We start from the raw sequence: 15,476 nt of genomic DNA on the forward strand, positions 1-15,476 counted from the left end.
CGTGAAGTCCTAATTACAGCCAAGGTATGTAAACATTTGAATTTTAGAGCTCTCAACACTGCATATAAATATGTGTTTGTATAATATCGAGTTGATTTAAGACAAATTTTACATCCATTAGTGGTATTACAGTACCATGTCAGTATAAACTTTGTAATATAATTAACTGGTATGTAGGCTTGTTACATTTTGTGCTTATGATAAATATGACAATTTATAGGCCAGTAATAATCATATGTTTGCAGCCTTACAACAAACAACTTACCACTTATAAAATGATCGGAGCAGACTTTGCTGTGTCTGGAAGGCTGAAAATCCTTGCGGTTGATTCTCGCAAGCCATAGATTTCTCCTTTGTATGCTGAGTTTCTTTGTTTGCTCGCCTTCGTGCTCCCGTACAGTGGGAATTCCATAAAAGCTCCGCTTGACGTCCTCACCTGACCTATTACGACAGCCGTGAATACAACAGGTGTGCACCATTGCTAGCTTTAAATAGTAATAATGTAACTATAAATGTAAATAATATATAAATAAATGTAACTCGCACATTACAATGTGTGCTCAGTGACCCGTACGGTAAGCTAACCCCGCAAGATGGCCGCCATCAGGGAATCCCTGACTCTGTGACGTCATGTGAAAACTATCTATACACAAATAGGGCCGACCTGTTGTGAGACCCTAGCCACTAGAGGGCTGTCAGAAGGCATAGATTTAAAAGCAATCATTCAACTGACTGGCCATTACGCAAATTCATACGCAAAACCATGAAAATGGGCAACATTTTATCCTACACCAAGTCTTACAGTACAACTGTATTTTTTGGTATTATTAATCTGTGACATTTATAGTGAATAAAGCCAAAATGAACCGTTCAAACCCTGGTTAAGTTTGGCACATGGTGAGGTCAGACTGAGTTTACTACTAAGTGTTTACTGGAAAGTTCTGTAACTAGGTCAAGGGCATAAGGTTAAGGGCCCAAACTTCCCAGTTATTTCCCAGCAGAGTACAAATGGCCAGGAAAAATGCATTCAATATCATAACTTGCCCCTGTATATAAATACAGGCTCGATGGATAAATACCCCATTAGGCAGATAACCCGAGATAATGTCTGCGACCAGTGTTTTGATGGAGGCAAGCAGTTAAAACTTCTTAGCCAAAGCAGACCTTCCAGCATAGCAAGGAAGTTGATATTTATTCAAATGTAGCCAGGTCGGCACAGAACAGCTATACAAGACTAATGCTATTAAAAACAGTAATAATAACCGTCAAGTTTCTCAACAGAAATCCAGAACGGGTGATGTAAAAGTGACCGATGATACCCGGCAAACTAAAGGACATTTGATCCTCAGTTGTGTCCAAGATGTATTTTGTAATGAAGTTCTTCTTTAATTGACATGTTGATCTATTTTCGTTCTGGTTTATGGCTACATTGCCCACCGCGCCAATGAACCACCTGCTGATAGTGGTGCCACTAGCATTTAGCTCTTGCTTCATCTCAAGTTCTTTACCCGTTCTGACTCTCTGACATGCTCATCTGTACATTCTGCTCAAAGCGTTAACTTTTATGCTAACACCACCTTCAGCATCGTAGTGCTCTTTCTCATGGACTCCTGACGAAGCGAGTCGAGTCTGACGTAACTCAGCGCAACGTGGAGCGGTACAACATTTGCTGTCTCCACTACTTCTGCATTGGATTTCTCATTGATAAGATATTAATCACATTTTATTATATTTGGAAAATGGTGAGTGAGAAAACAAGCTCTTACAGAGAAACCTAACCATTACCTATTATTTTTGAAATTGCTGAAATTTTAAATGCCATTGTAACTGTGCTGTGACGGTAAAGTGGCACACAGCCATTGACTTCTCATGGAAATAATGAAAATGCAGCATCAGCCAACAAATTCTTGAGGGGGGTGGTGTAAGGCATAACACTTAGTGGTCCCACTTATACACACACACACACGCGCGCGCTCCTTCAATCTCCTTCATGTTCAGTGTTGCTGAAATGTCCTATTATTCACACAGTTTACTTATTTTGTGATTTTCTTTCAGTGGGGTAAAAACACAAATCAAGATCATCTCGAACAGCTGCCTATTTTTTGTTCAGTATAAATGTTGTGGTGCCGAAGTGGAAACCCATATGTGGGTGATATTGTTTTCCTCTTTCCACCTTGGGGTAAACATCGCAAAGGGCTACTAGCCCAGTCAACCTTCCACATTTTAGTTTCAGGTTCCTGTTTCATGATATTTGTAACTTCTCATATTCCTCTCTTTGGATGTTAGTGTTACTTGGGCAGGATTGCCACATCACCACATCATATCCAGTATTACAGTCAGATTGCTTCATCGACAAAAAATTCCAATTGGGAATAACCGAACAAACCACATCTGGACAAACAGAGTCCTTCGAATAACACACACTGCCTGATTTACAAATGTTCAACATTTTGAGATAACTAGCCAGTTCCAAAGCATGGATAAGAATGATCGAGCAGCATCGGTTGATCATTTTGCAAAATTGGTTTGGAAAGGTATTTAAATTATATGCAAAAGAACCAAGAAACCAAAAATTAACATCACAGTAGATGGCATAGTGATCGAACAAGTCAAGGACTTTATCTACCTTGGGCGAAAATTGACTGACGATGGCAAATGTGATAATGAAATCAGTAGAAGAATAGCAATTGCCAAGGTAGCTTTTGCCAAAATGCATAAGATCCTGACAGCTCATAAGATCTCATTAACAACAAGGAAACGCATGCTTCCGTGTTATGTATGGTCAACATTGATGACCGGCGCTGAAACACGGACTATAACACCTAGGATGGAAAAACGCCTGTCAGCCTTTGAAATGTGGACATACCGGAGAATGCTAAGAATACCCTGGATGGCTAAAGTGTCCAATAATGAAATACTAAACAGAATAAGACTGATGAAAAATCATACAAGTCAAGAAACTCTGGTACTTTGGACACACAATACGACATAATGCCTTACATCGCACACTGCTTGATGGGAAGGTCAATGGCAAGCGGGGGAGAGGGAGACCAAGGACGGTGTGGACAACAAATATTATCATGTGGACCGGTCTCAACTATATCAAGGCTGTATGAATGGCACATAACAGAAGTGACTGGAGGACCCTTACATCCAAGCCTCAAACCGAGGATGGAACCTGATGATGATTTAAATGATTGACATTATGTTAACGGTGTATTTGTTAACTCCCTCCAATTATCTAATTTATTTAGCTTACCAAGACATAATTGTTTGTCATTAGGATCTTTCCCTAGCGTACCTGAGGAATCCCCATTGGAAACCCGCTTGCTTGATATCAGGCTTACTTCTACAAAGGGTTGAACAGCTTCCATATACAACACCCTTATTAATAACCTCCCAGCGTTCAGTAGATCCTCAATAAGATAAAAATGGGAATCAGACCTGGAGTGTTCTTATGATGATGGGGACTTATGTGCTCTCCTACATCATATTCAACACAAACATCTTACACAAAACAGATTATACTCCTCATAAATTAAACAAGCTTGATGTTGGGGTTTCTGCCATGTGTCAGAGGTGTGGATTTTTTTTTTCAGGACTCTTTTTCACATGCAGGGTTCTCCAGAAAATCTGAAGTAGCTGGCTAAAAAAAAAAAAAAAAGTTAGTAGGTGCTTTCGGAATTTGCGGCGGTGAAGCCGCTGCCGTGTGCCAAAGGTGTGCTAATGCTAGGGGGTCTGGGGGCATGCCCCCCCCAGAAAACTTTGAAATTGACATGCCTTCTGGTGCACTCTCAGCTCAGCTAATAAATTACTAACAATTTCCCTGTAAAATACTTGCAAAATATGTATGAAATTTCCCTCCAGATGTATGTGTGCTTGGCTTTCTCAGTTACCCTCTGTAGTACGCTGCCTGGCTCTGGAACATAACTACATACGCTACGGAGTAGTCGCGTGCTCCGGCTCAGCCAATCAGTGCGCGAGAATCGATCAGCAAATATGGCGTCGCTTGAAATTGAAGACAAGTTCGTGGTGGAATAATTGGATTTGCAGCAAATTAGGGGCAGAGGAGACGATATAAATCGCTTGAACATTGAAAGGCAAGTTTTTATGTATTTATTTATTTTTTTTCCTCCGGGATCGAGTAGCCAGTGCAGACCGTCTGTGTAGGCGGAGAAACCTGCTGGTTGCCGGTGCTTGTGGACATCTCTGACTTGCTTTGGAGCTGTCTGATACTAGAGACTATTTGGAGATGTTATTGCAACAAGTTCTGAAATCTTGAAATCTCATTGTAGCAACCTTGCAGCTCAAGGTGCACTTTTGTTTTTAATTTAGAGGTCACATTTCAGTGACTTTATTTCTCCCTCTACTTCTCTCTCTCACACACACACACACACACACACACACACACACACACACACACACACACACACACACAGGGCCGTTGACAGCTTTGGCTGGGCCCGGGACAAAATTATCTGAGTGCCCCACCCACCCACACACACACATACATGCACGCACATCGCCACACAGCAACCACCCACACCCAACCCCTCTTTTCACAGTCTCCATTCACTCCGACCCTTAAATAACAGGTATTCCAAGCCCATTATAACAGTCAACCATTTTATTTCAACATTTCAACATATTTACAGTTTGAACATTTCCTTAGTCTGCAACTATTCAGGTGCGAAATGCAATGCGCCGGACTTTTGCTGTGGCAAAGTCGTCAATAAGGTCATTGAAGTCCAGCTTCTTTGCAAGTTCGCGCTCTATAGAGAGCATAGCCAGCCCATTGAGCCTCTCCTGTGACATGTTTGAGCGCAGGTAGTTGATAAACCAAAATGATTGTTTACGGGATGGAACTGGGCCTCAATGAGAACGGAGTTATGGCTTTCCCAAAATCTGAACATAGAAGCATCACCACTAGTGATGTGTACAGTGAGTTTTTCAGTGTATTTTTTTGTCTGGTTTTTCATAAACGTCCTTTCCGTACTCGATTTAGAATGTTACAAAAAAAATTGACACCCTCCCAACCACGTAACATTAGCCTGTCTGACCTGGGGGCTGACACGTTTATTACGGATAAACCAAAAGGATTACAACGTTCCCTGGATATAGAACTGGACCGAGAAGATTTCAAAATCTTAACGTGTAAGCAACAACAATAAAACAGAGGTTGTTTTATTCATTTAGGGCTTATTAGGCTACTTTCATTAATTGCGCTTTTCATACAGGCCTACCATTTTTCACTTGAGCAAGGGAATTGTTTGAAGAGTATCCGGTCTAAGTGAAAGTTTTATGTTTTGCAACAGACTAACCTCAAAACACCCCATTTATAGCCCATTCGTTACATTAAACTCTATCTAGCTGGCAGTTTCACATGCCGTCGTATCTACACGGGATGATTTCCAACAAAATAAGGTTTAATTAACAAGAGGCAGCGTTCCACGGGCTTTCAGCTAACGGGAGTCCAGCTCAGCGCAGCTCAGCAAGCGTGCCTAAAACATTTGGATATGATTGCGGGCCAATGTGCTATTCTTTGCGTCATTGAGATATATGCAACACAGTGTTATTAAACCGATATGTTTATGAAATAATTCAATGCCCTGTGCATTTCAGTGTTCACTCAGTGTACCCTGCTATCCCCTACTTTATAATTATGAATGGCGCGTCACGCGTGCTGGGGTTACATTACGGGGCTGGAAAAAAGTTATATGTCTTACCTGGCTCAGCTGCCCCACTGCATCATCTGAATCTTTTCTAAAATATCTATGCAGTGAGCCCCTGAGGCTCTTGGCTTCTTCATCTCTTTTTCTCTTTTCTTTTCTTTGCTCCTGACTTGTGCATGTTGGCAAACGGGCTCGCACGCTTATTGTCGAAGCGTTATGATGGAATAGTGCCGTGTTATTTGGCGCCTTAATCAAAGACCAAACCATTTCTGCATTAGGGGTGGTAGGGTTCTTGAATCTATTTTCGAAGACAATAAAGGCAAAAGAACCAGAAATCATTCATTGAATGCAAATATAGCACATTTTTCTCCCCCAAATCAACACATTTTGAAATGAAACAGAATGATTAATGGCATCTTCATGAGGGACCAGTTCTGGGCCCCCCCTCATGCCTGGGCCCGGGACAAAATACCCGGTTGTCCCCCCCTGTCGACGGCCCTACACACACACACACACACACACACACACACGGCGCTGGGTAGCTCATCTCTCTCTCTCTCTCTCTCTCTCTCTCTCTCTCTCTCTCTCTCTCATATTTACTGGCTTCTTCATGAAAGAACACACACAAAAAAAGACACAGAATTAAATTGCCAGTAATCAAACACAGGTGAAAAAACATACAATGTGTACAAAGCATCATGTGTTACCTACCGGTTCTACCTGACTCCTCACCACCCGCAACAGACACTCGACCACAAGCCCGGCTGTGATCCTCATATTGACTTTGATCTGAAAGTTGGGATGTGAGCTCAATTTACATAAATCATCATGAGAAATATTTTGTCCTGCTTGCAAGAACTTCAGCAAAAAATATATACTTAAAATATATACTTAAAATATATACTTAAAATAAAATACCGGAAATCTGAAAAATTTAATATAAAATAAACACTAGATCAGTGAACTTGTTTCCTTTAGTACCCCTGAGAAAATATTGCATAATGCCAGGAAAAAAAACCCATGACCTGTGACTATTTCTGGGGCTCTTTTCTTGATATTTTACCGCTGTTAGAACCTAACAGTTGAATAATGTGTACATTTACATTTGATTTTATTTCTGGACTTTATTAATAGTTATCATTGTAACAGTTCCCTTTCAGGGGTGGATGCTGAACAGTCCGGCAGGCGGGTTCAGATTCACCTTCAGGTTTTATCGACAGCAAAATCCACACAAAAAACGTGCTTTCCAATGGTCTAGAACTAAAAGCATTACTCCAGCCGGGGGAAAAATCCACTCTCTCTGCTCCTCTCCCCCTTTTATCTGATCCCCATCACTGCACACAAACACACAGACACAGCATGTTAATTAACAGGAACTTCCAATTTGCCACTCGCCTTCCCTGGCTTCGCTCTCCATTCACAAACCGGCACTCGACCACACCCCTGCTGCCACAATCATGTTGTTGTATTTCCACCTTTTATTAATACTAACATTTTTAAAATAATGTAATAATAATGCATTTTATTTATAGGCGCCTTTCAAGGCACTCAAGGACACCCTACAATATACAATAAAATCAACATACGAAGCCTAAAATACAAATATAAAACTGCAAAAGTCATCAGTGCTGAAGTCAGACAGAATAGGCAAGTTTAAAAAAAGGTGTGCTTTAAGGCGGGATTTGAAGGTTGGAAGAGAATCAATATTCCGATTGTCATGAGGACCAGGGTTCCAGAGGTGAGGAGCAACACGAGTGAAGGCTCTAAACCCCATGGTTTCCAAACGAGCTGGATGTATAACTAGGCCTGGGCAAAAAATCGATGCGGTTTTAAAATCGAGTGGGCACGTGAAATCGATTCATTTTTTAAGAAACTCGAGTTTTACGGTTTATTTATTTATCCACTGTCTATGTGTCGCTCATGTTTTATAGCCCACGGCGCAGGCATATTTTTTACATTCGCCAATGCACTATCCTTTGTCGTTCATGTTTCCAAGACCATGGTGCACGCATGTCATTTTTATATTCACCAATCCACTGTCCCGACATCAATTTCCAGGCCGCAAGCCCGCAGCGCACGCATTTTTACATTCGCCAAAGAACCCTCGAGGCTTTCCGTACATGTCCTGCAGTTTCTCTAGTTCAAACAAACATGGCGAGTGAAGACGATGAGAAAGAGAGGCTCCTGCCCAAAATAGGCACAACTACATCAGTAATCTGGAACTGGTACCGCTTTGCTGAAACAGATGAAAAGCAAACAACACCGCTTTGCAAAGTGTGTCTGAAACCAGTTGTCGTTACCTGCAGCAGCACGACAAATCTGTTTCAACACTTGAAACGAAAACATCCCGCCGAATGGGAGAAATGCTGAGAAATTTTTGCAACAAGAGGAAGGATTCACTACAGTATCCATACACACAGTATGCTTGCCCGCTCTCTCTCTCTCTCTCTCTCATACACGCACATCTCTCATACACACACTCACACACACACACAATTCTCTCTCTCTCTCATGCACACAAGGCAGAGTCCCCCCCCCACAATTCTCTCTCTCATGCACACATACACACAGAGGCAGAGTTCTCTCTCTCCCTCCCTCCCACACACACACACGTGCACTTTCACACACATACAGTTCATCAAGAGTATTTTTTTTGTTTTCAATTAAGATGTTAATGGAATGTTTGAAGCCTGCTGTTGCTGCTAGGCTCCTTTTCCTCACAAAGAATGTCTGCACTTACTTTTTTACATTTCTATTAAGATGTTTATGGAATGTTTGAAGCCTGCTGTTATTGCTAGGCTCCTTATGAAGAATGTTTGCACTTCTTTAAAATTAACAGTTGAGTTTTTTTATTGGATGTGTTACCTCAGGCTTTGGGCTCTTTAATAGCTCATTGGAGTGCGGGTCCATAAAACTACAGTGCACAAGCACTTTTTTTTGCTGAATACAGTTATTGAAGCCTCTTATGAAAATAAATGTGTTTTGGAAATACATTTACCGTGAGCAGTCATTTTATTTTGAAGGTGGTCATTGAATCAAATCGTGAATCGAGTTTTTTATTAAAAAATCGAAGGGTTTTTTTGGGGGGTGAATCGCCCAGCCCTATGTATAACGAGATTGATGGAAGAAGATGATCTAAGGCTACATCCACACGACAACGGCAACGAGATCTAAAAAAAAATAGATATATATATCGCGTCCCCATGGGCAACGGATCAGTAAAATATCAGGTACACATGGCAACGCAATGCTTGCTGAAAACGATGCAATACACATGCCACACCTCTAGGTGCGCTGTAAGACGGTCCCATCGGAGACACAGAACAATAGAAGAAGTAAGGACGCATGCGCATAAACTATTATGCGCGAGGCTTCATATTAGCCACAAAATCAGAAAAATCTGTTCGTAAAATTACATTATAATGACCAAATACAATGAAAAGTATTTTTCCAGTCTCACCTGTGAAAGGTAATCCCATGTGATCTCGTTTGGACGGTAAACCTGTTGGTACAGTTAAACGCAGCACATGAATGAGGCATCTTTATTCTCCGCTTTGCCCCATCCAATATGGCGGCGAGGATGACGTATGATTCTACGCGGAAGGCGGCGTCTTTAATGGTCCGGAATAAATTGAATGCTACACGTTGATGGATTAATTTGTTCTTCTACGCCCTTTTTGAGGAATGTATTGTAGGACTTAAACCAACATCTGAAGAGGTGAGATCGCTCCTTTTTTTCCCTATTTTTGCTGGTGGGATTGACTCTGCCCTAAGGGCTATTCTCTCTCTCTCTCTCTCTCTCTCTCTCTCTCTCTCTCTTTGCACCATTACACAATAAATATTCACAGTGAAAATATTTTGTAAGCGCGTTTCATGAACCAGGTTATAGGATTTGTTGACAACTCGCATCGAGCTCGTTACACTTCTACTCAGCGTGAAGCACATGTGGTTGTGACGTCATCGTAAACAAATCCGTTCTACTCATCCAGACAACTTCGCAACGGCGCCGTTGCCAGATCTTTCCACTCTGGAATCCGTTCTCAAAAGATTTCGTTTTGGGGCACCCAAAACGCTGGTGCCGTGTGGACACCAGGCCGAAACAATAAACAATTTTATCAGATTCACCTGAATCCGTTGCCGTGTGGACAGGGCCTAAATACAAGAAGGTGTGCAGATGTGAAGCAAGTCAGAGGTGCTCCGTTATGAAGTGCCTTAAAAGTGAGAAGTTGAATCTTGGTCAGTACGGTATTTAACAGGAAGCCAGTGAAGCTGCTGGAGGACAGGAGTAATATGTTCGACTGAAGGGGTTCTAGTAATGATACAGGCAGCTAAATTCTGAACCAGCTGAGCTTCATAAAGAAGTTTGTGAGGAAGACCAGAGAGGATAGAGTTACAGTAATCATTGCGAGATGTACCTCAGGCATGTACGGTATAAGAATAGCAGTGTTATGAGGTGTAAGAGATGAACATGATCAATTGATATTGTGTAAATTAAAATATGTGAACCGAGTGATCTTATGTGCTTCAAAGTATACAGTAGAGTACTGTCAAGGATGATGCCCGAGCTCTTAACTTGAGAGGAAGGAGAAACTATGACATTGTCAGTAGTCAGAGAAAAGCTGTTCGGTTTGGCCAAAAAGTAGATTTAGTACCAACAAGGATAACCTTTTTTTTTAAACTGTTAAAAATATTTAAAATGTGCATGGAGGAGCATGTTTTTGTGAGATGTTCTGTTTTCTGTCCATTGTTATTATGTTAAAAGGGGAAAAAAGGACTGCATTGTTACCTCTAATACATTTGCACATTTTGTACTTTGTATATTTTTCAATAAATATATCTATAAAATGGTGGGGTTTTCAGCTCTGTAGCTATATTTGGTGAGCTCTGTGGCAGTTCGGGTTTTTTTTTTTAATGCAGGACCAAATAACTTCTAGATGTGATAGAATCAAGATTTGGCTGTCAGAAAGCTAAAACTGGTGGAGATATCAACTTGAAAATTAATAATTCCTCATTTGGGTAAAAATGATTTGTATTAATTTGATTACTGTAAAACATCCAGCAACAACTATTTACATGAATACATGGTGCAAATTATCCTCACGGTTTCTTGGATGTTCAGCACAAATTTCAACCCAATCCAGTAAAACATAAGCAACTGGCGAGGCTCAGAATACACACAACTAATCGCTAAAATGATGAAATTTAGCTCAGAGGGCCACATTTCAAAGTCGAGGTTTAGGATTTTGCAAGGTTCCATGAATGTAATAGAAGCTATTCGTGTTTGGTGTTTTTTTTGTTTGTTTGTTTTTTAGGGCCCAAGCACTGAAGGTGCAAGCCCCTATTGTTTTCCTGAGGATTCTTATTATTCTTATCCCTCTTTTTTATTATTATTATTATTATTATCTCATCTCATTATCTGTAGCCGCTTTATCCTGTTCTACAGGGTCGCGGGCAAGCTGGAGCCTATCCCAGCTGACTACGGGCGAAAGGCGGGGTACACCCTGGACAAGTCGCCAGGTCATCACAGGGCTGACACATAGACACAGACAACCATTCACACTCACATTCACACCTACGCTCAATTTAGAGTCACCAGTTAACCTAACCTGCATGTCTTTGGACTGTGGGGGAAACCGGAGCACCCGGAGGAAACCTACGCGGACACGGGGAGAACATGCAAACTCCACACAGAAAGGCCCTCGCCGGCCACGGGGCTCGAACCCAGGACCTTCTTGCTGTGAGGCGACAGCGCTAACCACTACACCACCGTGCCGCCCCACTATTATTATTATTATTATTATTATTATTATTATGTGAATGTGAGTGTGAATGGTTGTTTGTCTCTGTATCAGCCCTGTGATGACCTGGCGACTTGTCCAGGGTGTACCCCGCCTCTTGCCCATAGTCAGCTGGGATAGGCTCCAGCTTGCCTGCGACCCTGTAGGACAGGATAAGCAGCTACAAATAATGGATGGATGGATATTATTCTTATTATCCTTCAAGACTTGGTCATTTTTGAGGTGATTCCCATGGGCAAAAACTCATGAAATTTGGTACACTCATCAGTCCTGGCCACTGCTACTCAGGGATAGTGGCTTGGCCCCGGGTGTGTCCGGGGGAATCCATAGCGTCCCCACATGTCATTGAGAATTTTGCCCAGTATATAGTTTCACCTATCCGTGTCAAATTTGGTAGGTGTGTCGTGTGCACCAAGATGAACAGAATTGTAATGTACATTGTATTAGCCATACTCAACAGAAAGTGAGTTATTTTTGGTTTTGTGCGTTTTGACATTCTCCTCCTAGGCAGTTTATTGGATTCATGCCAGGTTTGGTATACATGATGTCAAGATGTTGCTGATTTTCAATTGTGAAGGGATTTTCGATATCTTGCAAGATGTTGAAAAGGTGAAACAATAGAGCTATATGGTCAGCCACGCAAACAGGAAATGTGTGCCTAAAAACTCATCAATGGTGCTGTACACATCAGATACACAGGCTTTTGTCCCACATCTCAGATGCGTGTGCATTGTATGCTGGCCACATGTGACGAGAAGTGGAACCGGAGGTGCTCGGGCCTTTCGTTGCTGCTTGCGGTTATATTTGATTTTTTTGTTTTGTTTGTTTTTTTAAATGAAAATGCATGACATGAACTGGGAGATCCTAGGTGAGTTTGTATGGAATGATCCATAGGCTGCACAGAGGGACTTAAAATGTATCAAATGGCATTATTTTTCTCCTCGTTCATCTGCCTTTCACTTCCCTACAAGTTCAGATAATATGGCACTAGCTGTTTCCAGGAGAGATATTTGCCTCTGTGTCCTGTGATCACTTGTTTTAGCTTGTCAGCAGCTCCTCATAAACACTGGTTTTGTCCTGAGTAAATTTACAGTTGCAGAATAAAGATCTCCCATAATATGAACCCAGGGGTGCAGATCCGATGTCAGGATTGGGGGGGGGACACAAAAGTGATTTTTTTTTTTTTTTTTTTGCCCGTATGCAGCTCATACCATGCAACCATAAATCACAACTTCGTAGAGGCTCGCCACATCATTCAAAAAGTACTGCACAGGGAATCATTTGTCTGAAAATACATTTGTTTGTACAATTTTGAATAATTTAGGGGATTTTTATTGGGGGGGACAATTCATGTTTTTCAGAAATTGGAGGTCATCCCCCCTCCCGGGGAACTGCACCCGTGTATGAACCGTAGTTGGATATGAAAATGTTTAAGCTTTTATTTTTAGATAGTTAAACACTACTTTTCTGCATTCTGCTTGCCATGGAAATGTTAAATAATTTATGGACAGGGACGATGGGTAGAGTTGTGCTGTCCTAGTCTTTGTTTGCTTTGAGCAGCTGCTCTTTAGGATTGTGTTTGTATGTAATTTGATTATCTGCTTTTCTAACGACCTTTTAGTTTTATTTACAGCAGGTCATGGACACAGTTCTGCCAATCAGAGTAGCAGAGTATAATGGTTTATGAGCAGTAAATATTTGACAGAACGTGTTGTAGGAAAAATATTTGCACTAACTGCATGTCATGGTGTTGCTTCTCACAGTGGGGAGAAATAGCAAAATATATATTTTAATTTTCTGTAATAGACTTGCAAGATGCATCATAGATGTGTAAAACACAGGAAATGATAGGCACGAAAAAAAATCTTGTAAGCATGATGTGAATTCTTCACTTTTTTAAGTTGCCATTCTTCCTTTGTCTTGTCTTTTATAGAAGAGAACAACAGCTTCTATTCCAATTCAGATAATGTGTTACTTCAGCAACATGGTGCCAAGGTAATTCATAAATGCACTCACACACACACGTTCTCTACGTTCAACATATCACTTTATTTCTATAATAAGCCCTAGTCCCAGCCTGCACCAACAGGGGGACCCCTGCTTCTGCTTCTTTTCAGGAAGTGCTGCTTAGTTTCAGTTCCCTACCAGATAACATTTCAAAGCGTAATTTGTGGCTTCAGCAGCTGCACAAAAGACTGCTTCAGTACTGTTGAGTGACATACAAGATAATAACGTCCTAAACCCACCTGCAACGCTCTCTGCTCATATGGTGTTCCCTGAGTGTTGTAAAAACCTTTGGCAGGCTAGAGGTGGTAATGAGGGTACAGTAAATTACGTGTTACTAAACTGTCTTATCATGCTTGATCGTTTTATTTGGTGATATGTCTATCTTGATGGCAATATTTTCTGAAACCTTGACCAGACCAAAGGTCTGAGGTCTGAGCATTTACAAATGTTGCATGTCTTTTTCACCAACAATCTCTGCCATGCAAATTAACCCTCATTTCTAGACTTGCATTTGATTTGAATATGAAAATCAGCATGGCTAAAATTTCCATTCTGTTCCAAGCAGTCTTTTACTGGTTAGTTCATCCCAGGATAAAACGGATATTCGAAAGGTCATAAACTCAATTTTGAGCAATATTTGAGGAAGGTGTTCTAATTGTTTGTTTTAAAATTAGTTGTTTGTGAGTGTTTTTGTTTTGTGGGTGTGTAACAACCTCTGATTAGAAGGTACAGTATAGTATGAAGATGAAGTTCTTCATTTGTTGTTGTACGCAACTAGCTGTTGACTGCCAAATCCAAGAATACTCGGCTATTGGAACATCGGAACGACAGCCATGAAAACACACCACTGATGTTTGTTTGTTATTAATGCAGTTGCTATTGAGATCATTCATAGCCAGCTGATTATGCAGTCATTCTTTTTTTTTTTTTTTCCCTCTCTCTGGTTTGTCATTTCCTTTTTCAAATCTCTTCCTAGAAGTTTCTGGTTTCATTCTTTGCTTCACTCATTTTATCACACTTTACTTCATTTCAGCATGTTTCACTCCAGCGCTGTATTACTTCTCTTCCTCTCTGCAGTCCTTAGAAAGTGTTTGTTCAGAGTGCTATGGCTCTGTGTCTAAGGGCTCCAGTTGCTCCTCAGTGTTTTTGTGTGATCAGTGTGAGAGAGAACACACTGAACCTGTCCAACATCTTTCCAGCCTTGCAGGGGTAAGAGGTGTGTGTGTTTGTGTCTGTTGAATGATGCTTTGCTTAGGAATGGTTTGCCAGCTCGTATTTCTCTCGTACTAACATACACTGGAGTTTCCCAGTGCAGTGTATTAGGGCTGTGTCAAGAAAATTCAGTTCACAGTCAGGGTTATCCTTTAGGAGCCACAAGATTTCCATATGATGGTGAAAGAAAAATACAGGAAGACAAGCTTGGCTGAAGCATGCAAGACCAAACCATTTGCTAGCAAAGGTGAAATGGATATTTATAATGTAGTTATGAGCTTTCGAGCAATGTTATTAGCACGATTTCTATAACACAGTAAAGGACTTTCCTAAGATAACATTTTTGTTTAGAGAGACTGTTGTGTTCATTTTATAGAGGGGACTTTTTTTTTTAAGAGGAAAGTGCTGTACAGATGGAATTCATCTCATCTCATTATCTCTAGCCGCTTCATCCTTCTACAGGGTCGCAGGCAAGCTGGAGCCTATCCCAGCTGACTACGGGCGAAAGGCGGAGTACACCCTGGACAAGTCGCCAGGTCATCACAGGGCTGACACATAGACACAGGCAACCATTCACACTCACATTCACACCTACGCTCAATTTAGAGTCACCAGTTAACCTAACCTGCATGTCTTTGGACTGTGGGGGAAACCGGAGCACCCGGAGGAAACCCACGCGGACACGGGGAGAACATGCAAACTCCGCACAGAAAGGCCCTCGCCGGCCACGGGGCTCGAACCCGGACCTTCTTGCTGTGAGGCGACAGCGCTAACCACTACACCACCG

The 15,476-nt window shown here is 41.4% G+C and overlaps 1 protein-coding gene across 2 annotated transcripts in view; it reads left to right on the forward strand.

Moving 5' to 3' along the window:
- Positions 1 to 15,476, forward strand: part of ano5a (anoctamin 5a) — a 95,797-nt gene that overhangs the window by 25,913 nt on the left and 54,408 nt on the right. For both annotated transcript variants that reach the window (XM_060914907.1, XM_060914909.1), the window contains exon 2: positions 13,404 to 13,465. In XM_060914907.1, coding sequence (XP_060770890.1) covers positions 13,404 to 13,465 — 62 coding nt within the window. The remainder of the gene's footprint in view (positions 1 to 13,403; positions 13,466 to 15,476) is intronic.

This window comes from Neoarius graeffei, chromosome 2, assembly GCF_027579695.1.
Source record: "Neoarius graeffei isolate fNeoGra1 chromosome 2, fNeoGra1.pri, whole genome shotgun sequence".
NCBI lineage: Eukaryota > Metazoa > Chordata > Actinopteri > Siluriformes > Ariidae > Neoarius > Neoarius graeffei.